Below are 27,941 nucleotides of genomic sequence, written 5' to 3'. Positions count from 1 at the left end.
GAAGGAGTTGTCTGGTCGCTTTCTTCGCTTTCTTCGCACGGCGACAGGCCAAGAGGAGCTTGAGGATTCCTGTCTATGCGCACGTATTTGGTGGATGGCGGCATGCCCGGCACAGGCCATGCGGGGGGCAGGCCACCGAGGCCGAGGAGGCCGAGTTGGCGAGTGAGGAATCAGGAAGGATGTTGTTTGCTGTTTGATGGCCCGTGAGAACAGACTGAAAGTGAAACACAGCCCAAGGAGTCTTTTCAGTGTTGTGATGCTGCAGCAGCCACCTGCAGCCGTCGAGGTGCATTAGTGAGCTGGAGGCTGGTGGTGGTGGGTGGATGGGCCGCCTGGAGGTACTTGCTTCGTTTATAGGCCCCAGCTCGGCACTGCTAAATACTTTGTAGGACCTGTATACTCGTGTGTACTCGCACGTAGAACGATATGTAGTACGTTGTAGCTCACATTCGTGTCTTGACTCCCTGTCTCATCCTACCACTACAGTGCTCCGTGCCAGCTTATTTTAATACTCTAGATGAACTGTATTTGCTGATTCTGCGGGCTGTACGGAGTAGGCTGTTCGTATTGAGTGTGAGTGTAATCACGCATACATTTGCCCAGATCGACTCGGTATACGATCATACCAAACTAGCAGCCTGTTGGGTTTTCCGGTGCTGTTAGATACTTAGCACTACGAGTAGTACAACTCGACAACTGCAGATCTCGCCAAGTCGCTCCCTGCTGGTCTTTGGGAGGATCGTCTTCTGACGTATGACTGCCGGATTGCTAGCACCTGCTACCTCTAGTGCTGAGCAAGGAGACCAGCTCTACCTGATGTGGCTTCTGCATGACAAATGGAAGGAAGGTGCGGGTGCGGATGGTGGTCTTTGGAAACTTCCTCCAGCTTTGTCAGTTGTTTCAGAAAGAGCGGCCAACCCAAGCCTAGGTAGGCATTTGTCTCGTGTCTCAGCTTTCTTATTAATACTGTGCTTGAGTTGAGAGCCCTTTCTTTCACCCAAGCGCAGAGCCCATCTGATACTGTGGCCCTCGCGCAAATTGAGCGCCGTAAATCTTATGGCCTCGGTGCATCGGCAGGGCCCATTGCTGGACAATGTGCTTCGGAAGGCCTTGCTGTGCAGTGTGAGGGACCATCTCCGAGGGTCACGCCCATCATTCTCCGCTGAAGACGCTCATATTTCGGGCCTCGAGATGACAGTGATCCCAGCCCTCGTGTGCTGGTGGTGTTTTGTGCACGCTGGTATCTGGCTCGGGGCTGCAGTTGACGAGCAGGATCGCATTTCCGACCAAAGTTGTCGCAAATCATGCCCGTCAGCATTTGAACGTTTCGACTGGCTCTCTTGGCTTCCTCGCGCTCCTTGATGAAGTGTTGGGCGTGCCCTGTTTAGTGACTCCAACAGGCGGCCATCAGAGCCTTGTGCAGAGTTTGTGATGCTCGTCGAATTTCCATCCACTCGCTGCCATTTACCACTGGACCTTTTGCCAAACGGCCGCCTTTGGCTGGTGCCTGGAGCAGGAAGATCTGCTCTCGCAGGCATTTCAAGTCGCTGTTAGGCTGTTCAAGCTGGCCTTGTAGTTGGTCTTGCTGAAGGATACTCTGACGCCCTCATTGATGCGTTTCAGGGAACAAGTGAAGCTCACTCTCCAACTGTTTGATTGTTTGGACAATATCACGGACCAACTCGATGTAGTCGTAGTAATTTCCATTCAATAGCTTTCGCAAGCCGTTGTCCAACGCTAGGTCTTCCCATTCGCTGTGGTTTGAATTCGCAATCATCCTGGCAACAGCGCAACATCAGCTCACACTCATGGTTGAACATGCGGCGCTGCACCCTGAGCTTCTGGTGCAGCCCAAGCATCTCTTCGCCATAGTGCCGAAATAGGGTGATCTTTGCATCCAGTTGCTGGTAGGATTTGATGGCAAGCCCCAGAAGAGGTATAATACCCAGGGAGCCTAGGACGAGTTCCGCCATCCACTTAATCAAGTCATCAGGAATGATTTCTGATTTGAAAACTCGAACTTGTTCGAAAGAGGAGAGGAGAGGAACAAGTTCAAAAGATGAATTGTCCTGTCCCTCCAAAACGCCTTATCTGGACTAGAGAGGTGGCGCAGTCCAGGTTTCAGCTGTGGGCGCCTGCGATAGCCTTGCGGGAGCCCGACTGTGAATGCTCACTCATGACGGCGACGGCGCAGGATGTTGAGCACATTGAATTGAAGGGTGTTCTTCCGCCGGTGGATTCATCACATAACTCACAAAGTCTCTCTTGGCGAACTGCTCTGTCCAGGACGCCCAGCCATGATCACTGCCCAGAGTTGTTTGGGCATGTTTGGGTGTTTCCAAGGCGGTTGGGCTTTTACCAGATCCACGGGTATACTTCGGCTAAACTGCCGTTGCAGTTATCCTGTAAACGTCTTTTTGTGGGGTTGCTCTTGGACTTCCATCAACTTCAACGCCGTGACTAAGAAGTGCGTCGCTACGCATTTGGGGCTTCACGTCGAACCGGAAGTACACAGCGGGCCATGCCCATCACGGCGAGGCAGCGTTGAGTCTCATAATGTGAGAGCGAGGCCCTGTGCCCGCGCCACGAAATTCTCGAAAACTCTCACTCACTGCCCCTCTACCTGGTAAGCGACCACAAGGTCACAAGACGGCACCATGGCTTCGCTCCAGGTGAGGTGGCCGGAAGTGTCGGCCACCAAAAAGAAGGCTCTCGAAGATGCCACCAAGATGCAGAAGCGCATCGTCGAGGAGTGCAACAAGTCTGGCAAAGAGGTCCCCGAGTATCAGCTCTCGGAGCTCATCGGCAAGGGCAGCTTTGGCCGCGTCTACAAGGCCACCGCCCTCAAGAGCAAGCAGCTTGTCGCCATAAAGATTATTGACATTGATCAGAGCGACACCGTGGAACCCAAGCTCTCTGACACCTACCGTGATCTTCTTAAGGAGATCGGTGCTCTCAAGCTGCTAAGCGAGAGCGGCGCCCGGAACATCAACCATGTCATCGAGGCCCTCCCCGTGGGCCAGTCCATGTGGGTTGTCACCGAGTACTGTGCTGGAGGCAGTGTTGCCACCCTCATGCGTCCCACGGCCCCCGGTGGTTTGCAGGAGAAGTGGATCATTCCCATCCTCCGCGAGGTGGCCGAGGCCATCTACTGGGTCCACGGCCAGGGCATCATCCACCGAGACATCAAGTGCGCCAACGTCCTCGTCACCGAGGTCGGCAACGTCCAGCTGTGCGATTTTGGTGTTGCTGGTGTTATCGAGACCAAGCTTGACAAGCGCACCACCGTTATCGGAACCCCCCACTGGATGGCCCCCGAGCTCTTCGATCCTACGGCCTCGTACGGCACCGAGGTCGACATATGGGCCTTTGGCTCCATGATCTATGAAATTGCTTCAGGACTGCCACCCAATGTGTCTGTTGGCATGGATTTCTCCAAGCTGGGGAACTACGTAAAGCAGCACACCCCGCGCTTGGAGGGCGACCGGTACTCGGCGGGACTGAAGGATATCATAGCCTACTGTCTGCAACACGATCCGAGGAAGCGCCCAGCCATCGACCAGATTCAGCGGCACCGTTACATCTATCAAACTGAGGATGCCTACCCGACCTCATCGCTCTCGCATCTTGTTCGAGGATTCAAGCTCTGGGAGTCTCAGGGAGGAGACCGGAGATCTCTCTTCAATCTTGGAGGCGCCCAGGCGCCAGCCGACTTTTCATCAGCCGAGATGGCCAACAATGATTGGAACTTTAGCACCACCGCTGCCTTTGACCAGCAAGTCTTCAACAACGGCGACCCGCAGGATGTCTACGATGTCTACGGCTCAAACGTCGATTTCAGCCAAGACTCATACGAGGAGACGGCGCGTCCACAGAAGAACAAAGGCCGCAGGCGACCCCCTCCCCAACTCCCCTCCGTCAAGGCGCCGCTGGAAAAGCTCTTCGATCCCAACACCATGTCCAGCTACGAGGATAATTCGAGGACGTATTATGGAAGGCCATTCCCACTTCCCGTCTCCGATTTACCGCTTCGGGATGACTCGGCCCCAACCTCAGATGTGCGGGAATCTCTTATCGATCTCGATGCGTCTCTACATGGAAGCGATCTGTCTAATTTTGTCGATATGGACACCATGAGAGCGGGCGATTCCCAGACATCGATGGATTATAACGACTGGGGGCCCCCGGAGCACTATGACAATGCTCCCCTGAGTGACCCTGCTGATGGGAGAGAAAACAGGCGCACCCAGGATTGGAGGTTCCCTACCGTCGCCTTGCCGCCACCTGCCTCGGCTGACCCGGACGTGTTCAAGTTCCCTGCCGCGGATGCCCCCCCAAATCTAGCAACCTTCAGGTTTCCAGCAACTGACGACCCAAGTCCCAACATGGGTCGACCTGCGTTGCTTCACCGACCAACAGAGCCCATCCCCCCATCGTCATCCTTCAACGACCTCGCCCCAACCGACCCCCCTGACATGGATATTCGGGCTTCCATGAGCAGTCTCATTGATCTTGACATGAGCTTGCCTGACCCCCCCAGCGATTTCACTCGACCGTCGACATCTCATTCGGAAGCAGGCTCTGTCAGCGGCTCCGAGATAGGAAGCGCCAATCCGTTTGAGCTCGAGAAGCATGCCTCCTTCTATGCCATGCCCGCGGCCTATCGCGAGCCGTCGATATTCGTATCCGACGAATCCGAATTCTCCACAGCAGTGGCCGCCCTGTCACTAAACGGTGACAAGCCCCATGAATATGCGCCGCCAAGAGACCATCAACCCCAACCCCAACCTCAACCTCAGCCCCTACCCCTGCCCTTGCCCCAGGAGCCTCCTCGCCCCTACTCTCTCAGCGAATTCGCCGACATGGACCCCGAGGATATGGACGACCCCACGCCCCAGGCCACCGGTCCCCAGGACCTGACCTACTTCCCGCCGTCCGTCCCGCAGCAGAACCTGCAGAAGCAGCTGGACCAGCCCGTCCAGCCCCAGGGCGCGTCCCTCCCGCTCATCCCCGTTGCCCCCTCGCCACAGGTAATGCAGGGCCAGGCGTCGAGCCAGGAGGTCAAGGAAGAGCTGCGCCGCATGGCAATGTGCCTAGGGGACCACCTCAGCCATGTGAATACCTATCTGGCCACTCTTGAGCCCAGGGGGACGACGAGGATGGAGCACGTTGATGAAACGCTCTAACTGTGGGGCTTGGATCATTTGCGAATAAAGGAGGGTGTAAATATATTTAATACGACCGATTACGAGGCCTCGGGGGGAGTTACTCGGCGTTGGGTTAAACCTTTTAAGTCGGATTATTCTAAAGTGGTACTACCATCTTATGAGTAGGCGAAAGCATTTATAGCATATATAGAAAACTAGAAAGCACAATACGTTCCAGGATGCGTTTCAGTACCATGTGAAGTGTCAAGGGCCGCTGTCTTGCAGTTAATCCTAGTAACTATTGCCTCTAGAACCCAATCATGTCTCCCATCAATAATGCTTGGTACCTCTCAATCGCTTCCCCGATCCTAATCAACACCCCGGCAGCCAACATCTTGACCTCATTCTCCTCGCCCCCATCCTCGCCCCTCGTCCTCTCAAACACGCCGCTCACCCACTCGCGCGTTTCCACCACCTCCCTGCCCTGCACCTCGCACAGCCGCCGCATGTCACCCTCGTTGACCGCCAGCAGCGCCGCCATGGCCACGAGCCATCCCTTCATGGCGCCGAGGTCGCCCACCACGTGCTGCCTGACGCCGAGGAGGAGATCCCAGAGCTCAGACGTCAGCTGTGGAAGGGACAGTGTCGACGGGCCGGCCGCGTGGATAATGACGCCCAGGGTCTGGAGATATATGCCCAGAAGCGCCGGGTTGAGGACCACGGGTCTGGGGGAGCGAAGGGCGACTTGGAAGTAGGCAGTTAGGGGCAAGAAGAAGGATGTGGCGAGAAGGGAGGCGGTTGTGTTGGCGATGGGGCGCACACGCGGTTTCTTCGCTGACTTGGACTTGTAGCGGGCGGTGAAGCTCTGCAGCTTGAGGGTATCTGGGCCTGTAGCTGCGTCGGCGGCTTCTGCAGCTAGGGGCTCCAGGAAGATGGATGTGAGTGACTTGGTTATTGAGTCGAGCGCTGTCGAAGGGAGTGCCTTGAGTTGAGATGCCGGTAGACGCTCAGTTTGGGCTTGCGAGTCGACGTAGAGCTTCTCCATCTTCTCCGGCAGTCTTTTGGAGGCAAAGTCGGCGTCCGACTGGTACTCCGACTTTTCAAACCCAGCAAGCTCCCTGGCGGATAGGCCTAGTGTGACAAGCACAGAGGTCCTCTGCGGCAGGGAATAGTCGCCTTCGAAGAAGGTGCGCGCAAACCAAGGGGCCATGGTTTTGGGTTGGGCAACCACGAGGGCAATCATGCCCTGGAGTTTTAGGTCGTCAAAGTTTTCCATTTCGAACTTGTCCTGGACGCCCACGAGCAGCCCAGCCAGCTCGTCGGCGTGGAAGCTGACCTCTGTGCCATAGTTGGCTTTGCGGCGGATGAGGAGTGGGGCTGTCTGCAGAGCTAGCTTTTGCTTTTCATACGACTCTGAGTCGCGGAAGAAGGCTATCAAGTCGCGTATGTAGACTGGAGGCTTGATCTTGTTGCGCTGGACCAGGGTGGGGTCCTCGTCTGAATCCTCAGGATCCGAGTCCTTTACGTAGGGGGCCAGATCCTCCTCGTTTTCATCGTCCGAGTCTCCAATTTCTTCAATAATGGCTCTCGGCTTCGTAGACGAAACGGTTTCAGGAGATGGCTTCGGCTTCTTCTTGGCCGGTTGCTTCGGTGCTGGAACCGCTCGGCGCTGGGGAATGGTGCTCGAATCTTCAGACAAGAGGCTATCGACAGAGCCGACCTCATCCCGGATCTGTGTTAGCCCTTTTAACCTATTGGCCTCATCCGTATCCATCTCTTCCATGTGAAAGTCGAGCTTCTTGTCCTTGCCGTCCACTAGAGCGGAGAGCGACTCGCCGACAACCATACCGAGGAAGCGAGCCCTGACTTGGGTTGCCGCGATGCGGTTTGAAATTGTGCTGAGATACGGCCCAGAGCGCAGCTGCATGTTTAGCTTGATGGGGGACAGTCGGCCCACGTATCCAGCGCTGAGTAGCAGAATTTCGGCATGCACTGCGTCTTGTCGTGAGCAACTGGAGCCGGCACAACACAATTCTGGTTAGACATACCGTTCTGCTGCAAGATGGCAGCGTGCCGAATATACAACTCATCACCAAACTGGGATATGCTCTTCTCCAATACGGTAGTGATGGCCTCTTTGTCTTTGGCTATAACAGCCAGGACTGCTCGTCGAATGCCGGTTCCGTGACCAAGCCCTGCCCCTGAAGCGGAAGTACACCACCTGATGAGCTCATTAATTCGCGACTCGTCACCAGCCGTCGCAGAGTGGATGGCGCCAGCAACCGCCGATATGATGGGATTGGCGGTCGCATCTTCCATGTTTAGGCGGTTTAGGAACTTCTCAGACAAGTGATCCAGCATAGTTTGCAGAACCCTTCTTCCTTGGCTCGAGGAATGGAGGCAGACCTGGGCAAACCGGTCTGGATCGCCTGCTCGGGAGAGCACCAGCAGATCAATGACCAGTCTAATCAAATGGTCTAGCAATGGTCAGCCAGAAATAAAAAAGGACTTGGGAGACGATGGATCTTACCTGAGTACCCCAGTGACATTGCTCTCTGGAACAGGTCGGAGCAAAACTGAAGCTCCGCATCCTCCGGCCCAGCCTTGGCCCAGGAAGCTATATTTCGCCCGAGCCATTTGCTGACTTCAAGGCCATCGGTCACCCACTGAGTTTCCTGTCGCACTTTGTCCCGGCCGAGGATATCGGCCGCCTCTCCCGTAACCGAGACGAGTTTTCCACCAGTCAATATGGACAGAAGAACCTGTGACTGGACCTTCTTGAGCGCCGGCGTACCCAGCCCGGAGGTCGAGGCTGTCCATATTTGCTGGACGGCCTTCTCTCCCTTTAGTATTTCTGCTAGGATGTCGAGAAATATGGATATATGGAGTGAGATATCCGGCCTCTTCGATTCCTTGCTTGAGTACTTGGCCTCTTGTATCAGAGCCTTGAGGTGGGATACGAGGGCATTAATACCAGTTACACTGCGCAGACAACGGATAAGTAGGTCCAAATCATGCCTGTCTGCGCCATGTTTCAAATCTTCCGAGCCCTCGCGCAAAAGTTCCCAATAGTTGGGGGCAATCTCGGTGACGAGTGTCTGGACAAGGGCAGCGCTTTTGGGGCTGGGGACGTGAAGACTAAAGGCGCCAGCATCTTGGCGATTACGTGCGAGGAAGCGCAGAACAGTGATGAGGGTGTCATAGTCGGGTTGGCTCCTGAGTGCGTCTAGGGCCTCGTCGGCAGATGAAATCTTGCTAGGCCTAGATGGCAGCTCGACAAGTTTGGTCGGTTTCACCTCTGCCAGAAGAGGCTCGTCGTCCTTGTTAGACCTCAGGTAGGTGGTGGTAACGGGCGTGAGGAGGTCGTCCATGGTTGCGCTGGCGCCATCTGGCTGGGTATCATGGCCTGCACATGGTTCTTAGGCTGGGTGTGAAGATGGTCAAGGTGAGCCGTTCACCGAGCTCGAGGTTGTAGGTTGGAAGTTGTTTGCCTTTGTGGACGCTGAAGCTACCTAAGTTAGTACCTGGTGCTACCCCACCTTCACCGAAGCTTGGGGGTAGCATTAACTAGCACCTACCGAGCTCACCGAGATGAACAACCAACCGCCACAACCACGCAGCTTCTCCTCCTTTCGTTTGCACCTGGACAGCCAAATGCCCATGTACTCAGTCTTGGGCCCTCCTCACCTCCAACCAGAATGAGTGTCGCTACACAGGCCCCGGCCGTCGCCGACGCCGTTGACGAGACTGCCAAGTGGTCAGCGCCCTCCAAACGCCCCCTCCAACGCGCCCAAGTCGACCGTCTGACCGCTGTCGCAGGAAGTATCTCGACCACATCCGCCGCACCCCAGGCCCCTTTACCGATCCAGACTCCCAGGCTGAGGAGGCTCTGAGGAGGATAGACGAATGCAAGATCCTGTAGGTCTCACCCCGCGCCCTGCAGTTCTGGAAACCGAGCTAACCAACAGGGCAGTGTCATGTTGGTCTCCCTCATCCTGGTATCCCATCGCACGCGACTCTAACGATCCTGCAAAGTGGCGCCGGCGGTTTAGGATGCGAGATCCTCAAGAACCTTGCCATGTCCCGATTCAAGGATATCCACGTCATCGATATGGGTGCGCATGATCCGTCAACATGGACAGGACACTTCACTCACCTCTCGCTTCTCCCCTAGATACCATCGATATTTCGAACCTCAACAGACAGTTCCTCTTCCGCAAGTCAGACGTCGGCAAGTACAAGGCCGAGGTCGCGGCCAAGTTCGTCGAGAACCGCGCCAGGGGAGTCTCTATAACGCCACACAACTGCCGCATACAGGACTTTGACCTCGACTTCTACCGCCAGTTCCAGATAGTCATATGTGGACTGGATAGCATCGAGGCCCGAAGATGGATCAATGCCACTCTGGTGACCCTGGCCGAGGAGGGAGACGCCGATAGCATCAAGCCGCTCGTTGATGGCGGCACAGAGGGCTTCAAGGGCCAGGCCCGTGTCATCATTCCCTCCATCACCTCGTGTATCGAGTGCCAGCTCGACATGCACGCCCCCCGCGCCGAAGTACCCCTCTGCACTCTCGCCTCCATCCCACGCCAGCCCGAGCACTGCATCGAGTGGGCTCACGTCATCGCCTGGGACCAGGAGAAGCCGTTCCCCAAGCTCGACAAGGACGATCCCGAGCACATCACCTGGCTCTACAACAAGGCTCTCGCCCGGGCCAACGAGTTCAACATCCCGGGCGTAACCTATTCTCTGACCCAGGGCACCATCAAGAACATCATCCCCGCCATCGCCTCCACCAACGCCATCATCGCCGCAGCCTGCTGCAACGAGGCCTTCAAGCTGGCCACCTCGTCCGTCCCCTGCCTGGGCTTCGAGAACAACTACATGATGTACTCGGGCAACGACAGCATCTACACCTACACGTTCAACCACGAGAAGAAGCCCGACTGCCCCGTGTGCAGCGATGAGTCCCGCCCCCTCGACGTCGACCCTAGCGCCACCCTGCAGGACGTCCTCGACTCGCTCGCCGTCCGCCCGGAAGCCCAGCTCAAGCAGCCTTCAATCCGCGCCGAGGGCAAGTCTCTGTACATGCGCATGCCCCTCGCGCTGCACAAGGCGACCAGCCCCAACCTGTCCAAGACGCTGCTGGAGCTCGGCCTCGAGGACGGCCAGCACGTCGTCGTCACGGATCCTGCGTTCCCCACCGAATTCAACTTTTACCTCAAGTTCAGATCGAGGGCGCAGTAGGTGGTGTACCCGACGAGACCCACGTTTGGGGGGGGGGGTAAGGCTTTTTTTTAAGGGAAGCGCATCAAGAGGCGTTTGGGGGCACATGACGGCGTTGGCTCGTGAATTTCTTTGTTGACATACACATGCATGGGAAAACAAAAAACCCAGACAGACAAAACAGACATGACATGTGTTCACCGGGCCAGTTTCGGGCGATTCAGGTTTAGAAGTCGTTCATGGTATCATTTCCCGTTTTATCTACCCGCAAAGCACAAAAGCCGCAATACAGAGCGAAAGTGAACCACATCCAGCAAAGTTACCGTAATAGTTATACAAACTCCCGCAAGACCGCACAGCCCTCTCAGCCCTCTCTCGCCGCCCCTTCCAGCTCATCACCGGGCCATGTCAATCACCTGCTGCTCCAGCTTCTTGCACTTGAGCTTCAGGTGCTTGACCGACTCGAGGAAGAGCTCGTCGCTGTCCCACTGGCCCGTGCTCTCGATGGAGAAGATGAAGTGGTCGCGCCGCCGGCCCAGCTTGACCTTGCCCTCGAACTCGGCGTGGCGCAGGCACTCCCTGCTGACCGTGTCGCGCTTGGGGTCGCGCACCACGGCCTTGAGCTCGCCGGCGTGGCCCTCGTACCCGCTGCCCTGCTGCGCGGCCTCCTTCTTGGAGACCTTCTCCAGGCCGATGACGCCCTCGGGGAAGCAGTTGGCGAACTTCTCGGCGTCGGCACCCAGGATGGGCCGCGTGATGTCAATGGTCGGCATGAGGCGGTACGAGGCGGTGGCGACGGGCGAGAACTTGGCGTGGTCGGCGCCGATGCCCTTGTGCATGTGCATGGCCAGGTTGATGGTCTGGTTGGGGCGCAGCTTGGCGATGAGGATGTCCGGGTTGACGGGGGCGATGGCGTCGTCACCGCTAAAGTACTTGACCTGGTCGCCGATGGGCTCAAAGACTATGTCGCGCGCGTAGACGTGGGCGTTGTGGTAGGCCTTGTGGGGGTCGTTCTCGTTGGGCGGAGCGTCCCTATTGACGGTGCAGGTGATGTTGAGCGAGAGGCGGACCGTGTTCCAGTCGAAGCAGTTGGCGTAGGGGTCCTTGCCGTCGTCGGGCTTCTTATACCACTTGAGGTAGTCGTGCAGGCCCTCACGGCCACCCTTGAAGGGGATGAGGCCCAGGCGGTGGGCGAGGACCTCGTCCTGGATGACCGACGTGTTGTTCTCGATGTAGACATTCTCAATGGCGAGGGTGGGAATCTCGGCTAGCAGGATGCGGCGGAAGGCGTTGGCGAGAGAGGCGTCGATGCCGATGAGGGAGAAGGAGGCGTGGAAAGGGTCGTTCTGGTGGAACTCGACGTGAAATTCATCCCGAAGGCGATCGATGGAAAAGACCTGGTCCTCGCCGGGAACGTGACCTGGGAAGTCAACCGACGTCGTGTCAAAGACAACCTCCTTGCCGATGCGGACAGTCTGTGGATCCAGTCCATGTCAGCGTGGGACGACTCTGCCAAATGGCGTTTGATCACCTACGTTTCGTTTATTGAGCTCTTCCGTGTTCGGAGGTTGCCTCCAATTGGCCTGTTGTGGGGGAGCCATGGCGATGTCTGCTCCTTGTAAGTTGTGCAAGGTTGTGACTTGGGAGTTGCGACGGGAAATTTTTTGATGCCCCTCCAAACTTTCCAGGTGAGCCGTTGCCTTCGGTGTGGAGGTGGCTCGCTGACGACCCACTGGTCCAAGTGCACCTAGCCAGCCACTAGTATTAGTTTAGACTATGAATAGTATCTATAGTATCCGTATTACTTGGGTATCACATCAAGAAACGCTCTTCACCTTGTAAAAGGTCCAGTTAACTATCTAGTATCTACACTACGTTCAATAGCAATAGTCCCATCCGTCCCGTATTGATTGCTGCCGATTCCTCTGGCCTCGACGCCCGCCTCCCGTGCTGCCCATCATCACTCAATGTCCTCCATATTCCAAACATGAACGCCTCTCTTCTCCACATTATCCTTGAGCTTTCCCAAAACGGCCTGTCTTCTGGCCCGCTTGTCCATGAGCTCACTCTTCTCCTCCTTGCTGAAGCCGCTGACCTTCCTCCTTGGTGGAGTCGCCCGAGCCGGGCTCCCTAGAGATCCGATACTGGCGGCAAAGCTATGCCGGAATCGCGATGGGGTAGATTCGGGTGAGAACATGACACTCCTCTTCGCCTGAGGCGTAACCATGGGGGAGCCCTCGCGGCTTGGTGACCCCACTCGCAGTTTGCGCATCTGGTTCTCCAGCACATCGATATCTCCGCTTCGCTTCTCCACCATGGTCGTCATCTTGGTGATGGTGCGCATAACTGCCTCCACCGTGGGTACGTTTGTGCCCCCTCTCCCGGATGCTCCTGACACTGATACAATTCTCGTCTTCAACAGTGTCAGAGCTTCCTCAGCTTCGGCCAAAAGTCTTGAAAAGTTGGCGAATTCCCGCCGCAGTTCGTTCTGCTGCGCAGCTTGTTCGGCAGACAGAGGCAAGGACTGCGTCATCTCCGCTTGCGCCGGATCCGTCCTCGTTGAAATAATCTTCTTCAGGTCTTCCTGTTTGGCCCGAAGACGTTGCATGTCGCGGGAGAGTTCCTGGCATGCCTCAAGTTTGCCCTCAAGGTCGCTAACTCGCCCCTCCTCGAGATCGGCGTGGACTTCGTGTTCAAGGACGTATCCTAGCTCGTCAATTTCGCACAGCACCCAGCTATCTGGATCTTCCAGATCATCCTTTGATCGACCTTCTTCATTGCGCATTTCAGTGTGACCCTTGACAAATGCCTTGACGGAGCGGGCATTCAGACCAATAGTATCAATCATCGAGTTGATATCGCGGTACACAGCTTCTACCTGCGACGGAATGCTCTCCTTGGCCGGCGGAACTGGGTTGGGGTGGGCTATGAACTCATCCAGTTCCAAAGTAGGCTCCACTTCAGAGGAAAGAATCCCTTGAAGTTGGTCGTCTTCTTCGTCAACAAGCGGCTGGGTCTCCTCCCTCTCTTGGCGCTCCTTCAGCTTCCTATGCTGCGAGACAAACGAATCTTCAGCTTGCGAGAGCTTCTCCCGGCTAATGATGGAATTGCCCAGTTGAGATTGTGGTTGCTGTGGTCCAAGAATATGGGACGCCATTCCAGGGGCACTAACCGACCGCGTCGCCTCGGATCTCAAAACTCGATTGGGGATTGCACCCCGTATGGGGCTTGGTGATCGGGGGCTCTTGCCAGTGGGGCGCGCGAAAAGGGGAGCGTTCCGGCTGAGTTCGCCAAACAGGGGGCGTGGACGATCTTGGCCAGCCTGCGCGGTGGCTGGCGTAGTGCTGGCAATGCCGCCGAACGAGCTTTCAGGCGTAAAGCCGGGAGTTACGATCATACCACTCGTTTCCGGGCTGAGGTCCTTTGCGACATCTACGCCACTTCCCTCTGAGGCATCGTCCTCAAGCTCACTTTCCTCTTCTTCAGATTCAGGAACAGAAGGCACAGATGATGGTTCCTTAGAAAGCGGCTTGGCGGGGACGAAGTCCGGCGGCAGTGGAGCTTCATCAGCCTTGGATTCTGTTGATTCTCGAGGAGCCGGCTTCGCTGACTTGGTAAAATCGGGTGGTAAGGGTGCGTCGGTCGCAGCTTTAGCCGCCTCTGCCGGCTTGGACACATGAACGAAATCAGGGGGGAGTGGCGCCTCGACTCCTGTTGTTGATTCAGGGGATTCTTCCTTGATTGTCTTGCTTGGCTTCGGCGTGGTCGAGGTAGGATCCGGCGGAAGAGGGGCGTCGTCTGCCTTGAAAGTTGCTGTTGTAGCACCATATGCAGGTTGAGGCGCATTCGAGGTCGCCGATGACGAAGAAGAGTCTCCTAGCGGATACACCAATCTGCTCGTCGTGTCTGGGGGAAGAGGGGCTTCGAGCTCGTCAGGCTTGGATGTCTCCTTGGCCTGATTAAAAAAGCTAAACCCAGATGGCTTTGAATTCGGTTTGGAAGCAAATAGACTGCCTCCTGAACTAGCAGCCGGGGTAGGCTGGCCGAATATTGAGCTACCAGTAGCGGGAGTGGTAGTATTTCCAAACCTGAGTGGACCAGGCGTTGTCGTCGGGGTCGTTGATTCTGGACTGGTCACAGATCCAAACACTGATTGTTGTGGTTTCGCTTGTGGCGTCTGTTCGGCTGAGTCTTCTGCATCCATATCTTCGTCCTTGGAAGGAAGAGGTGATGCTGGAGCCTTTTCGCTGGCGGCATCCAGAGCAGAGCCAAACGCGTTGCCAAACATGGAACCTCCAGATCCCGAAGGGGGCTTCTTATCCTCATCCTTGGCCGACGGGTCAGGCTTGAAAGAGCTCTCTAGCTTGAAAGGCTGGGATCCAAATACGCCGGTCCCAGAAGACTTCTCGTTCTCGGTCTTGGCTCCAAACACGCTGGCGGGTTTCTTATCCAGACTCCCGGAGCCACCAAAGACGGAGCTACCAGTGGTAGCGCTAGCTGAGGCAAATGGGTTGGGAGCAGGTTTGCTTCCACCGCCAAAGACACTCGAACCATCATTGTTTCCAGCTGAAGCAAAGGGATTAGAAGCCGGCTTGCTCCCGCTGCCAAAGACGCTAGATCCGTCTTTAGTCGCCGAAGACGCAAAAGGACTCGTCGTGCTCTTGCTCTCGCCACCAAAAACACTAGGTCCACTATTGGTTGCAACAGAAGCGAAGCCACCCTGGCTAGCAAACCCGGCAAACCCGCCAGAGCCGCCAGACGATGGTGCAGTAGCCGGTTGGTTCGAGTTCTGGGCGCCAGCACCAGATGGGCTACTCGGCCCCTTATTGGCAAAACTTGCAAAGCCAGATTGCCCGAATGCAGGGGCGGAACCTCCAGCCGACGCCCAGGGGGACGTCCTCATGCCAACTTGCGAAGCTTGGCCGAAGGTGCTGGGCTTTCCAAAAGATGGCGTTGAAGGGGAAGCAGAGCTGCCAAAGGAGCTCTGGCCGAAAGTAGACCCGCCTGTCTGGACCTTGTTTCCTGTAGAGCTTGGTGCTCCCCAAGGCGACGATTTCGCACCTAATTGAGTCGACGAGCCAAACGCTGGGGCGGCAGGGGCGGCAGGGGCGGCAGGCGTAGTTGAACCAAACGCAGAATCCCCAGTGGCCCCAAATGGCGATGCCGATACTGCAGGAGCGGATGGTTTTACAGTGGCAGAAGACGCGTCAGCGACAGCCAATCCAGGATATGCTGTCCCTTGTTTGACCGCCTCACTATATACGAGCCACCAGGCACAGAGGAGGCCCTCGTGGGTAAGTACCCAAAGGCCTGGGAGAGGGGTAGGTGATTCCTTCAACTCTTCATCCGAGGGAATTGGCCTATAGACCTTGTCTTTGCTGGATAAGTCGAGTGCGAATCCCACTGGTGTCGAGTCCTCCATCGAGTCTGTCATTGGCAGGGTTGGCCTTCTAGTATCGTCGAGTAGTTCAGTGGTTGTGAAAACGCCGGTAATGCTGTCGGCCGGTTTGTCGCTTGCCAAAGGCTTCTTCGACCTGCTTAAAAGTCCCACCTCAGTGGAAGCTGAAGAGGACACGAGGAGGAGATCCTGCAAGTCAGGCGGGTAATCTCTTATTCTCAGCAGCGAATGGTGTGGGATCTTATCCGGGACAAACGGCTCGACAGGATCAGCAATCTTTTGGAAAGTAAAAGATGAAGGGAGTTGTCGAGTAATAATGTAATAGACACAGGACGGCGGTGATTCATTCGAAGCTGTGTGAATGGCCAGCCACAAGTTGTTTTCCAGCCAAACAACAGATGAAACTACACGTTGTCAGCATTGCATGGGAGTAACCGGGGTGGAAGAACCATACCATGGTGGCTTCCTAAGGTGGGAGGTTTCGGTATCGTCGCCTTGGGCTCTCCTTCGGGGGTCATTTGGTGGATGGTGCCATCTGCCAACCCGGCGCAAAGCTGTTTGCCCTTGGAGCTCCAGCCAACGCAGCTAACTTGTTTCTTGAGAGGATCGCTAATCTTCCTCTCCTTCAAATTCGCCATGTGCAGATTGCCATTGGCCGTCACAATAGCGCATAGCTCTGCCTTCTCTGAGGTTGGGTTGGGCGCCAGCACACGCAAAGACTCTCCGTTAGTGTTTAGCTCGAAGGCCGAGCTCGTCGACCCTGACAACAGGCTTTGAACCTCATATACGGCGAGCCCGCCCCCTGATTCTGCCGACAAGATGAGATAGTTCTCGTCTGCCGTGAAAGCTAGTTGCGATACCCTCATCGGCATGGGGAGCTTGAGCTGAGGTTCAAATCTTCGGATTTCGGAGTCGCCATCTTTCTCGCCCTCGAAGCCCTTTCGAATGGACTCGGACGTGGCAATTATAATCTGATCGGGGCCGGCGGCGGCCACAAGGCCCTTTTGTGAGGCGATATCAAGAAGCGACGACGTCGGCGCGGGTAGAGGGTCCCAGGAGGTGGTAAGGCGAACTTTGGCGTCGCCGGCGATGGAGAGAAATCCAAGTTCCTGTAGGGTCCAAGTCAGCAAAATCAAAATTCGCGTGAATATGTGTATGACTGAAGATGCACACCTCGGTCTGGATCGTATCCAGATCAGGCCCAGTGTTCACAGCGCCGCCGCTTGCGCTTCCGCCCAAGGCGCCACTCGTCTTGCCGAACCCGAAAGCCATGTCTTCAGCAGTCTGACACCCCTAGCTTCAATTCTGGTCCGCCGGGGATTCGAACGTTATCTGGGTCGCGCGAGGTCGTGGGCGGCGGTCGTCGCGATCGATTGCAAAACGCTTGGTTCCCAAGGCTCAGGGTTCCCTGGGAAGCCAACTAGACTTCCATGCAACACAAACACGGATGTACCTGCTCTTGCACAGGATGCCGTGTCCGAGGGGTGATACGAGTAATAGAAAAAGGAAAGATTTGGTGGTCAAGGAACGGGAGGCAGAAATTCGCCTGCACCTGGATCGTCGCACATTCTTCAGACAGCCTTGCACCTGAACTTTTTGGAGTGTTTGGAGGCTGGAGCTTCCATCGACGCCACATCACGTGGGGCAGCTTGCGCCCACAACGCCAAGGCAGCAGCCAATGACAGCACACCACGGCAGGGGAGCTCAACGCCGTGCACTGCTGCTGAAGGCAGCCTCCGCCTCGTCATCTTGGCCCTGCCTTCAACTCCGGTATCGATCCCTGGCATGCGACAGCCCACCTTCAACGGACTCTGAACTCTCACATCTGTAACTCAACTCGACGACCACGACCACGACGACCAAGGAGGCTACGATACCTGATAGAAAGGGACTAGAAATAAACAGTACAGTTGCCATACCTGAGAGGCATCCAGCCGGTCGCCCATCATGCCTGGCTTCGACTTCTCCAACTACAACCGCAACCTGGCGCTTCATGCCAAGGGCATGCCTTTGCCCAAGGCCACAAGCACCGGAACTACGATTGTCGGGTGTATATATGATGGCGGTGTCGTGGTGCGTACCACTCCATACCCATACCGCCCCCCTCCCCCCCCAAACCGCAGCTAACGGGCCCTGTCCCTCCATCCAGATCGCCGCCGACACAAGAGCCACGTCCGGCCCCATCGTTGCCGACAAGAACTGCGAGAAGCTTCACTACATCGCCCCCCAGATCTGGTGCGCGGGTGCGGGCACCGCCGCCGACACCGAGTTCACCACGGCCCTCATCTCGTCGCAGCTCGAGCTACACTCCCTCTCGACGGGCCGCAAGCCCCGCGTCGTCACCTGCATGACCATGCTCAAGCAGCACCTCTTCCGCCACCAGGGCCACATCGGTGCCTACCTCGTCGTCGCCGGCTGCGACCCCACCGGCACCCACCTCTTCACCGTCCACGCCCACGGCAGCACCGACAAGCTGCCCTACGTCACCATGGGCTCCGGCTCCCTCGCTGCCATGAGCGTCTTCGAGTCCCAGTGGAAGGCCGACCTCAATGAGGAGGAGGCCATCAAGCTGGCCAGCGACGCCATTCTGGCCGGTATCTGGAACGATCTCGGCTCTGGTTCCAACGTCGACGTGGCCGTCATCACCAAGGAGAAGACGACGCTGAAGAGGAACTACATCACCCCCAACGAGAAGAGCGCCAAGCTCCAGAGCTATCGCTACCCCAAGGGTACTACGGCGGTACTCAACGAAAAGATTATCAAGAAGGACGAGATCGGCCGGTATGTCTCCGTGCATGAGGTGCCGGTCGGAGGAGAGAAGATGGACGTGGACACGTGAAAAGAAAAGAACTAAGACCACTACGGATGAATGGGGGATGTCGAGTCACAATTGTAATATCAAAACACTCAGGCACACTAGAATCAGAGCAATGGTTCGCTCATGACAAACGACAACATTGAACGCATTAGGCTTCTGTTTGCTCCGACATGGTAAAGGCCATGACGCTTGGGGTGTGAACAATCTTATTTGGCATAATGAAGTCCAACAGTCCGGATCTTTCAAGAGAATTAACTCACACAAAGGAAATCTACTAAGTAAAAGTAATCTGTGTTTTCTCTATAAATTGTGAGAAATGAACCTGGCAGTATAATCGTCTGCCATCCAAAACAAGTCTTTCCACCCAGCATATCCCTAATATGCCAATCCCAGCATCCCGTCCCCGAAGTGAACGCTAATAGCTTCTTAGGACAAGAAATAGTTGTTCCACGCGCTCAATGCTACAAAATTTGTCAATGTTGACGCCAGTGCTCCGCCCTAAACTCCGATGCAGATGGCTGTGATAGACGATGATGAGAGTCGTGATCATTACAGCCCCGTGTGTGCTGGCTGGTGGCGGTTTGGTGGCCTATGATTTCAGGCCTAGCATTGTCCTCGTCCGGGACTTGCTCCGTGCTTTCTTCTTATCTTTCTTCGGCGATCCCTTCTCCTCATCCATATACTTTGGCTTGTGAATCCTGCAGCAAGCAGCGTTAGTTATAGTCGCCAACCAAGGCCATTCTGCCCAGGCAATGTTACATACCAACTGTTGCCAACCATGCTCATCCCCTTTGCTTCGGCCATGCGGTAGAATTTGGCGCTCTTCTTGAGATTCTTCTTGCAGCCAATCCCCTGAGCGTAGCAGAAACCTGCCTCGGCGAGGGCATCCACGTCACCCCAAGCTAAAGAATGATTAGCCAGCGCAAACCGAAACTTAATGAGACAGAAACTTACTGCCGGCAATCTCGAAGCAACGCAATGCCAGAGCCTTATCTTGCTCAATACCCCACCCATTCATGTGGCTGACGCCGAGCTCGTAAATGCTGAGCGCGAATTGGGCTTTCCGAGTTCGCCTCTCAATGGCATCAACATGTTTGCCTCCCTTGGCCTGGTCCTCGTCATCTGCAATCTCGATCTGAGCGTATTCAGCAGCTTTCCTCAGCCACTGAACACCTTCTTTCTGATTTGCCCGCATCCCCCACCCGTGTCGACAGGCCAGAGCGTACAAAAGCATAGCAGTTGGGTCATTCAGTCGCGCAGCATATCGGAGGTGGTATGTAGATTCTTGCAGTGAGCCATTCTCGTGGCACTCAATGCCCTTGGCGAGATGCTCCTCAGCAGACATCTCAGACGCTGTTGGAGCTGCTGAACGGGCCGTTGGCGGTGGCCGGATCGTGCTTGCGGAGTCGCTAGTACCAGTTTGCGAGGCAGGTGTCCGGCCGCGGGTTACTTCGTGCATAGTTGACGTTCGGGCACGGCCCCTGGGAGCCTCCTCAGATGATCGGCTTCCGTCGTTGGAGTGGCGCCCGGCGGGGGGTGGGGGATAGTCAGCAGCAAGTCTCGAACTATCCATGCTAACCTTGCTGGCGTCCATTGATGGCCGTGTCATACTGCTCATCATGCTCACAGCGTCGTCCGCGATAGGCCTTGCTGATGAGGTCGAAGGTCGGGACGGAGGGGATGGGGGCGCCATAGGAGCACACTGCATGCCGGGAGGAACCATGGGCTGGTCCCAGCGAGAGGGGACCTGGGTCTGTGCTTCCGGATCATCCGATCGCTGAATGCATTTCCCCCGAGGTAATGTGAACTTGGAGTAGATGTATGAGGGCGCCCCAGGGCCTTTCTCTTCCGGAGGAACGTCCGGGAAAGCGTCGCTGTGCATACTCACCGGGGTATGCGCCGAATCGTCCGCAAAGACAAACGAGGGGTGACTATCTGAGGATGCTTGCCTAGAAGGCGAGTCGAAGGTTGGTGTTCCGGCCCGACTCAATGGCCTCGAGAAATTGAAGGACGGACGTGGGAGGGCAGATGAATCAGATCCCACAGATGGGGATCTCTTGAAATGCCCCAAGGAGGGCGAGGCCATCGGGTTTCCAAAAGCGACGCTACCAGACGACAACTTACGGGGGGGTAACGAGTGGAAAGACCCCCCCATGTTGCTTGAGCTATCGTCCTCGGGAAGCAGGAGGGGCGAGGATATGATGCTGGAACTGCGCTGGGGAAACAGAGATCGGGGCGGCACCAGCCCCAACTCGTCAATCGAACCCTGCTTTGGTCTCTCAGGAGAGTCTGGGTAAGAAGGCCTCCGAAGCGGCGATAGGGGCGGGAACGAGTTGTCTTTGCCGGCGGCTAGGCGATCAATCTGCCTATCAGGCTGAGACTGAGTATCACTATGATACAGTGATGGGGAGCGCTCTCTCCGAGCTCCAAAGTAGCTAGGGTTCTCCTCAACCTGGTCCAACGGTCGCCCTCTAGAATCATCCAGGGGGGGCTGAGGTACCGGGGGTATCGACTCATCCGGGGGAGGGGAGACGCGGCTCATTCGAGGATGCATCGATCTTGGTCGATCATCTGGGTCAAAAGCGTCCTGGTATTCGGTTCTCAACCCTAACCCGGCTGAGACGTCTTCTCCTGGCGATTGGCCTGGCTCCGATCCGGATTCATTCGACATGGAGCGAAAGTAGTCGGACCTGCCTTGGACAATCAATGGGCTTTCCACCGTTAAAGGAGGAAGACGGCTCATGCGCTGCCCGTCCTTCTCACTTGCTTGAAGCTGCTTTGCCAGCATGCGGCTCTGCAATGCGAAGGCATCAAGAGGGGATAGTTCAGGGGGGGCCTCCCCAGCGGTATGCATGCGAGGCGAGCGCAAAGGTTTCGACGATGACGAAAGATTCGAAGTACTAGAGTTAGACCGTAGGTCCAGAAGATTGGGGCGATTTTGCGACATTGTGACTGGCGTATTGCGTGTTGCGGTGATTGAATATGATGACTTCTAGATCAACGAATAATAGGCCGGGAAACAATGATGTCAAACAGAATCGCCGGCCAAGAACCCGGGCTTCTTGCTGAGGTCGCAGCTAGACGCCCGTACGATGTTTGTTTCGCAGTTGACCGGCGGTCACGTCGAAAGTCGGTATCGAAATAGGGATAGAGGGAGAAGACATCGATTTCGGGCAGACGGCGACAACAGCAGCGACACTGGCACACCGCGGGCTAATAAGAATAGCCTAAAAAAGTCCAACACGTAGCTCCAGGTAATTTCGAAGGCTGGTGAGGGTTGAAGTACGCTTTCGGTTCGACAACGGAGGACAGCCAGCAGGTTGGTGTTGTCAACAGTCGGTTGGTCGACGAGGGCGAATAAGAGGATTCGATGAGGAAACGATGCAGCTTGCGGCGATAATAAGGCGCCTGGGTGACAATCCAGTCGAAGATGGATACCGTCGATGCGATAAGGACAGACTAGGGCTTGGCTGCGGCTGAGGCGCAGTGGTGCGATTCGAATGTGGAAGTGCTGCGTGTCCGTAAAGTACAGGCAGTCAATTAACACGCGACGTCGCCAACGTCTAGCGTTGTCGTCGGGTAGTAGAATAATCGAAAGGAGGCGACCGACGAGTAAGGACAAGGAAAAGAGCGACCACGGTTGGATGTACGACTATGAGGTAGGAGTAGGAGAATGGAAGAGTAGGGGGTCGAGATCGTGATGCATTCGAAAGGAGGTGAGAAGAAATGGTCCCTGGACTCAGGCCGTGGGTAAGGTGGGTGGTTGCACTGGGTTGCACCGGTTGCCCAGTTGCCCAGTTGCCCAGTTGCCCAGTTGCCCAGTTGGACTGAGCGTGTTGCCGTTGGGCGTTCCTTACCCCCCATATGGCCTCCATATGGGGCCCATCTCCTCACTCCTGTCCCGCTCGCTAGTGGCAGTTACAGCGCCGCCCACAGGCCAAAACATTTATGGGGCCATGCCTCCACCAATGCAACAGCGGAAAATGTCTGGTTATTTCTGTCACTACCACACCATCTTCTGTTGGCCCAGGTCCCACACCAGCCAATGCTTCAGGGACCTGGTGCATGTCATTGGCAAGGTTGACAGCCACTGTCTGGGGTGCATTGACCCCGTCCCAGCGACGGTCGCACCAACTGGGCAACTTCATTTCGTCAACACCCACTAAAGACCTGGGATACCTGGGACAGTCTGATGACGACTTCCAGCAACCGTAGTTGCCACTTGCCAGCTTATGATGATCACCAGTGAAAGTGTTCTATTCTTTCATCTATTTTTGGCATGGATTGAGTCGCGAAGTTGCCCCTCAGCGCCGGGCAGTGCCATCGAACTAAGCTACGCTAGTGGACGTCTCCATCAGCGGGTTAACTCTTGGCCACCACCTTACGAAGACCCAACTGCTCCGTACGTACTATCTAGGTATGCGTATCCGTATACGTGTCCAATTATAGCAACTTCAAGTTAAACGGTTCACGAGACCTGAGAGTTCAACCGCAGGGACACCCAGGTCTATCAGGGGGAGATGCGTCCTCACCTGGAACATGAGACTTGCTCATCACATGCAACCGATGCGACAGCTCCGTCTCAGCTAGAGCCGGTGTCGTCTCAGATTGCGCGTGTGCCCACTCTTTTATTTACTTTTGTCGTCAACGTGGTCGGCTGAATCACTACTGTAGCATTAATACCACATGGTGCATAGTACATAGCACTCGTACTACTCGTACTACTCGTACTGATAATACTAGTAGTACTGTAATATCCGTGCTGGTACTATTACATAGTACTACCAAGTATCCGTACGTAGTACGTACTACCTTGCTAATACTACGGAGTACTATATGTACGTGCGTTCGTACGTACATTAGCAACAAAACCACCATCCGCGTAATTCGGATAAATGGACTCAGTTCTTACATACCAATGCTTATTCGAACCGGGTCGGCTTTATCAATCACTTGCTCATTCTTTTGCTCGTCCCCTTTTCTGCTACAGCCAAGCTATCCCAAACGCCGGAACCCATGCATCTACCAGTCGAGAAATCTCTGACCTTTACATATAGCGAAAACCAGAATACATACATCCTCCCTTCCCCACCATGACCTCATAGATCCTTAGACCGCAGCTTCTTGAGCCTCGTCGTGCCCTCAAACAGACCCCTGTCAATTGCCGCGGCCACGGTCAAAGTACCTCCGACAATAGCGCAAACGCCAGCCAAAAACCCGAGGAAGGTCTTATTCTGCTCCTCGCGGTTAATAACCTTCATGGGAGAAATGTCCTAAAATCATGTCAGCGTCAGAAAGGCAGATGGAGATTTCCCCCGAGACTTGATAACAGGTAACTCACATAGGAGAAGAAGACGCCGGGAATACCACCCCTGGTGTGCAACCGCTCAGCGTGGCCCTCGGCAGAATCATCGCCTCCAGCCAAGCTCCTCTTGTGGCTCGTGACAGAGTATTGGTGAGTTTCGAGGCTGCCGTCGGCCACATAGCCCAGGCTCCCAAGAGCAGCATTCCTGCTTAGCATCCCCGGGATCTTGCGGAGCTTGGCCTCCCACCCGATAGGCAGGTATGAGGTAGACACGATCTTCACAAAGTACATGAAGTTGTAGTTGGGGTCCCTGGTATTCTGGCGAGTGCCGTCCAGCGGGTTGAGATGATGGTTGGCAAACAGCTCGCTGGAGCCAATCTTTTGGGCAACCGACTCGGGCAGCTGGGGACCAAACCGTAGATGGTGGATGATGTGAGTAAAGTCGTGCTTCTGGCCGTTGGGAGCGTCTACGTAGTTCTTGAGATCGTGGACATGCATGTTGCCGTTGCTGAAGCTCCGGCCAGGGGCAAGGTGGAAGTTGCCCATGACCTTGTTGACCTGCAGGCTACCCTCGATGCGGCAGCCCTCTTGCCTCTGCTCGTCCAACTTCTCGGCATAGTGCTCGCGCTCACACTGCTCGACATTCTCACCACGGCCAAACGCCCAAGATGCCTGGGCGTACGCCTCCCTGACTTCGTCGCAAGTATTGCAGCAGCCAGCCTTGAGCGCATTCGAGGGCGCGGGCGCGCCGTAGCAGTCGCCACAGTAGCTGGGGTCGAGGTGCAGGGCCGAATCGTCGTGAAGGGCAAGAGAGTTGATGTCAATAACACCACCACCCTTGGACAGAGGCTGTAGGCGGACCTTGTTGATGCCATGCTTGACGCCGTGCTGCTGTTCGCCCGAGACATCCATGACGTCCAGCGTGAGGAGCTCGCAAGGCATCTTAGGGAAGGTCATGTTGAGGTGGATCTCCATCCGCTCGCCTGGGGAGGTCGCATTAGTCCGGGAACGCCCTAAAAGGAACAGAAGCTGTTAAGCGCTCGGTATACACACCTCTTCCCTTGTCCACGACCAACTCGGGGTTTATAATGACCCTGCGATAGTCGGCCCATTCCCCCCAGACCAGGAACACCACAACGAGCAGCGAGACGATTGTGACAATTCCACCACTCGTAGTTCGGATACGCGCCTCATCGACCGTCTTGGTGAAGGCGTCAAGCCTCGTGAATCTCGATTTAGGAGGCATGGTGGCTTCGTCGCAGTCGGTCCACGGCAGAGTCCGCCCCAACTCCCCAAGAAAAGAACAGGTTGCAGGCGACGCTAAAACGCTAAATTAAAGACACTTCAGTTTGTAGGAGCAAAGATAGGACGAAGAAGAAGGCAGCAGACCAGGCACACAAGCCAATTGCTCCTGGAAACAAAGGCAGACGACTTATGAGTACGTCGACGGTGGTGGTGCGGCGCTGGAGTTAAGGCCACAGTCGCAAGTACAAGCAGCTGGCGCCAACTTTTGGCCTGTTACGACTCCAACGGGCGGTCCATTGAACCAATGAACCCCAATTGGGCTTGGCGTTCCTGGAAGGGTCCTGGCCGGCAAAACACCGGTTACGGTGGCGCCCAGCCGCTTTGGCGCGCCAAGCTGCACCTCAATTCAACGAGGTGGATGAGGCTACGCCCAGACCCAGCCAGGCGACGATCGCAAGCCTTGCAACTTCGAATTCTCTAATCCTATCTTCGCCGTATCACCATTCAATATCAATTTCGCCATTCCTCCCCACCCCAGCCACCAACGCAGATAACTCAAGATCCTCAGTCTCTCTGTTCTGTTCCATTTGCATTCTATACCACTAGAATCTCCTACGTCTTGGTCTCGCGCGTGCCTCCGTCGTAGCTCGTCACAACCCTTCCTTTCTCTAGAGCCAGCCAGATCCAAGCTTTAGCCAGAACCTGCCCGAGTCCTTGAATACCAATCCCCCAAGCACTTGCACTGCTATTGTTTGTCCGTGACACGCCGGAGCCATGTCTACGAGACCCCCCTCCCGTGTTGTCTTTGTGGGCAACATCCCCTATGGTAAGTGCCAACGGGCCCTGACAGCAGCCGCCACCTGCGCGTGCGCCCCAAAACCTTCTACTGACACATTCACCTCGCAGGACTCTCCGAAGAACAAATCACCGACATCTTCAGCAGCGTTGGGAAGGTCGAGCGCTTCCGCCTTGTATACGACAACGAGACGGGCCGTCCTAAGGGCTTCGGCTTCGCTGATTATCCTGATACGGGTACGTGCATGCACCTGGCACCTGGTGATGGTTGAGCTGACCCGTCTTCCTTCAGACTCTGCCTCTTCTGCTGTGCGTAACCTAAACGACTACGAAATCATGGGTCGTCGCCTGCGCGTCGACTTCAGCAACGAGCAGAAGTCGGGCGATGACGACCGAGACCAGGGAACTTCGGGTCACCACACCTCGAACGGCACAGGTGCTACCAACTACGCATCCCAGAGCAGCACTCTCCCGCCCCTACCAGCCGGCAAGGATCTCCCCCCCGGGGTCAAGTGCACCGATGCCATCTCGCAGACCTTGAACACGCTTCCGCCAACACAGCTCTTGGACGTTGTCTCGCAAATGAAGGCACTGGCAACTTCAGAGCCCCAGAGGGCGACCGAGCTGCTGCAACAAGCCCCTCAGCTCGCGGCCGCCATCTTCCAGACCTTGCTCCTCATGGGCCTGGTCTCCCCCGAGGCCGTCTCTTCGGTCGTCGACCCCGGTGCTCCCCCAGCCCAAGTCCCGGCCCAGGGGTACCCAGCGCCACCTATCCCGGGCTATCCTGCTCCGCAAGCCTCCAACCCCACGCCCCCCGTCGCCGGAATGCCCTACGCCCCTCCGCCTGCACAGGTTTACGGCGCGCCTGCACCAGCAGCTCCCGCCGCGCCAGCACTCAACCCAGATGATCTCATGAGGCGGGTCATGGAGCTGCCCGAGGCTCAGATCAACCTTCTACCGGAGGCAGAGAGGCAGCAGATTCTGGCTCTCAGGGCACAGTTTGCTGCGCAGCGGAGATAGGACCAGATTCCGCCATAAATTGAGCGACTCGGTTCTTTTAGAGTGAAACGACGCTTCCGCCGGAACTAATCTGTGGGTTAGACCCATGATGCTGGCGGAGATAATTCTATCACATAGCTGGGAGTCTGGGTCAAAACTCGGCGGCACGAAGCATACTTTGACAGCATCATCAATGCGCCACCGTATAGTTCTGGTCCCATTTCTCTCGGGTCTCCCGGCGGAAACTTACACTAGCATATCGACTATGCCGCCCAATTTCAGCCTACTGCGGGCTCCATGCTCTCCATCGCATAGCTACCATGGCTTGGCATCATGGTCCGGTTCATTCGGGCGTGGCCGATTCCGACTCATGGTATGACGGTAACCAGTCACGAAACAGGAGGAAGGAAAGACCGGTGGTGCCTTGGAGTGGACCCGGGAACGACCATCGAAGGCTTATCACCGCACAGGATATTTAGGCAGTTTAATGAGCGCCTTGGCGCTTTACTACCTAGAGTCTCGTTGTGTCCCCAATCCCTAGAGTTATGGGTCACATATCTAGAGTACAGGGCGGTCATACACAAATAATACCCATCTCGAATATGACAAGAATCCTCTGGTGTATTGACATTGTTTGATCGGGGTATATTCCAGAGTCTCCCAGGTAATACCTGCCCCAGTTCAACCTCCTGGTTCCAGGCTTCTCTACATGTCATAATCAACCTATAACTATAGGGTAGCTTCGCAACGCAAACCTAAGCTATTCCCAACAACACATCATAACCAGTCGGTCTACTGACCATGACAATTTGAATAGACTCATATCATTTTAGATTTCCAAGAGCGTACATATAATGCTCGCCAACGACCAGAAGTGAACGATGCAAGTTCCGTGGATCCGCCTTCTGTTTCGTATGCAATCCCTTCCGCGAAGAAGTCCCCGTCTAGCAAGTTAAAACGCCGTGACGAACCGCCGTCCCCCCTTGCGCCTCGTAATCGACCCCCCCA

General features: G+C 55.8%; 9 protein-coding genes across 9 annotated transcripts; 4 read left to right on the top strand and 5 right to left on the bottom strand.

Moving 5' to 3' along the window:
- Positions 1-2,657: 2,657 nt before the first annotated feature.
- PAK4 (kinase-like domain-containing protein) lies at positions 2,658-5,186 on the top strand (the record flags this gene model as incomplete). The annotated part of the gene is made up of 1 exon (XM_083190736.1): positions 2,658-5,186. The coding sequence occupies one exon, from the start codon at positions 2,658-2,660 to the stop codon at positions 5,184-5,186; it is 2,529 nt and encodes an 842-aa protein (XP_083054595.1).
- A 268-nt stretch (positions 5,187-5,454) lies between these two features.
- On the bottom strand, positions 5,455-8,518 carry TEL2 (telomere length regulation protein-domain-containing protein; the record flags this gene model as incomplete). The annotated part of the gene is made up of 3 exons (XM_083190735.1): positions 5,455-7,139; positions 7,196-7,624; positions 7,678-8,518. 3 exons carry the CDS (start codon positions 8,516-8,518, stop codon positions 5,455-5,457), a joined length of 2,955 nt encoding a protein of 984 aa, XP_083054594.1.
- A 327-nt stretch (positions 8,519-8,845) lies between these two features.
- uba3 (NEDD8-activating protein UBA3) lies at positions 8,846-10,394 on the top strand (the record flags this gene model as incomplete). Its single annotated transcript, XM_083190734.1, has 4 exons — positions 8,846-8,904; positions 8,967-9,065; positions 9,183-9,262; positions 9,322-10,394. 4 exons carry the CDS (start codon positions 8,846-8,848, stop codon positions 10,392-10,394), a joined length of 1,311 nt encoding a protein of 436 aa, XP_083054593.1.
- A 374-nt stretch (positions 10,395-10,768) lies between these two features.
- RPC40 (DNA-directed RNA polymerase core subunit RPC40) lies at positions 10,769-11,974 on the bottom strand (the record flags this gene model as incomplete). The annotated part of the gene is made up of 2 exons (XM_083190733.1): positions 10,769-11,848; positions 11,909-11,974. 2 exons carry the CDS (start codon positions 11,972-11,974, stop codon positions 10,769-10,771), a joined length of 1,146 nt encoding a protein of 381 aa, XP_083054592.1.
- Positions 11,975-12,333: 359 nt separating this feature from the next.
- Positions 12,334-17,043, bottom strand: ACO1O0_001245 (uncharacterized protein; the record flags this gene model as incomplete). Its single annotated transcript, XM_083190732.1, has 3 exons — positions 12,334-15,800; positions 16,226-16,880; positions 16,945-17,043. The coding sequence occupies 3 exons, from the start codon at positions 17,041-17,043 to the stop codon at positions 12,334-12,336; spliced, it is 4,221 nt and encodes a 1,406-aa protein (XP_083054591.1).
- Positions 17,044-17,718: 675 nt separating this feature from the next.
- On the top strand, positions 17,719-18,610 carry PUP1 (proteasome core particle subunit beta 2; the record flags this gene model as incomplete). Its single annotated transcript, XM_083190731.1, has 2 exons — positions 17,719-17,844; positions 17,921-18,610. The coding sequence occupies 2 exons, from the start codon at positions 17,719-17,721 to the stop codon at positions 18,608-18,610; spliced, it is 816 nt and encodes a 271-aa protein (XP_083054590.1).
- A 568-nt stretch (positions 18,611-19,178) lies between these two features.
- ACO1O0_001243 (tetratricopeptide repeat protein) lies at positions 19,179-21,443 on the bottom strand (the record flags this gene model as incomplete). The annotated part of the gene is made up of 4 exons (XM_083190730.1): positions 19,179-19,287; positions 19,353-19,491; positions 19,544-20,524; positions 20,714-21,443. 4 exons carry the CDS (start codon positions 21,441-21,443, stop codon positions 19,179-19,181), a joined length of 1,959 nt encoding a protein of 652 aa, XP_083054589.1.
- A 2,245-nt stretch (positions 21,444-23,688) lies between these two features.
- Positions 23,689-25,140, bottom strand: ERV46 (retrograde cargo receptor ERV46; the record flags this gene model as incomplete). The annotated part of the gene is made up of 3 exons (XM_083190729.1): positions 23,689-23,862; positions 23,931-24,877; positions 24,948-25,140. The coding sequence occupies 3 exons, from the start codon at positions 25,138-25,140 to the stop codon at positions 23,689-23,691; spliced, it is 1,314 nt and encodes a 437-aa protein (XP_083054588.1).
- Positions 25,141-25,913: 773 nt separating this feature from the next.
- On the top strand, positions 25,914-26,954 carry ACO1O0_001241 (hinge domain of cleavage stimulation factor subunit 2-domain-containing protein; the record flags this gene model as incomplete). Its single annotated transcript, XM_083190728.1, has 3 exons — positions 25,914-25,965; positions 26,046-26,171; positions 26,227-26,954. The coding sequence occupies 3 exons, from the start codon at positions 25,914-25,916 to the stop codon at positions 26,952-26,954; spliced, it is 906 nt and encodes a 301-aa protein (XP_083054587.1).
- Positions 26,955-27,941: the final 987 nt, after the last annotated feature.

Source organism: Amphichorda felina, assembly GCF_050947745.1.
Source record: "Amphichorda felina strain 45539 chromosome Unknown scaffold_1, whole genome shotgun sequence".
NCBI lineage: Eukaryota > Fungi > Ascomycota > Sordariomycetes > Hypocreales > Bionectriaceae > Amphichorda > Amphichorda felina.
Note: the sequence above shows the minus strand (reverse complement) of the source record. Positions and strands in the feature narration are given on the sequence as shown.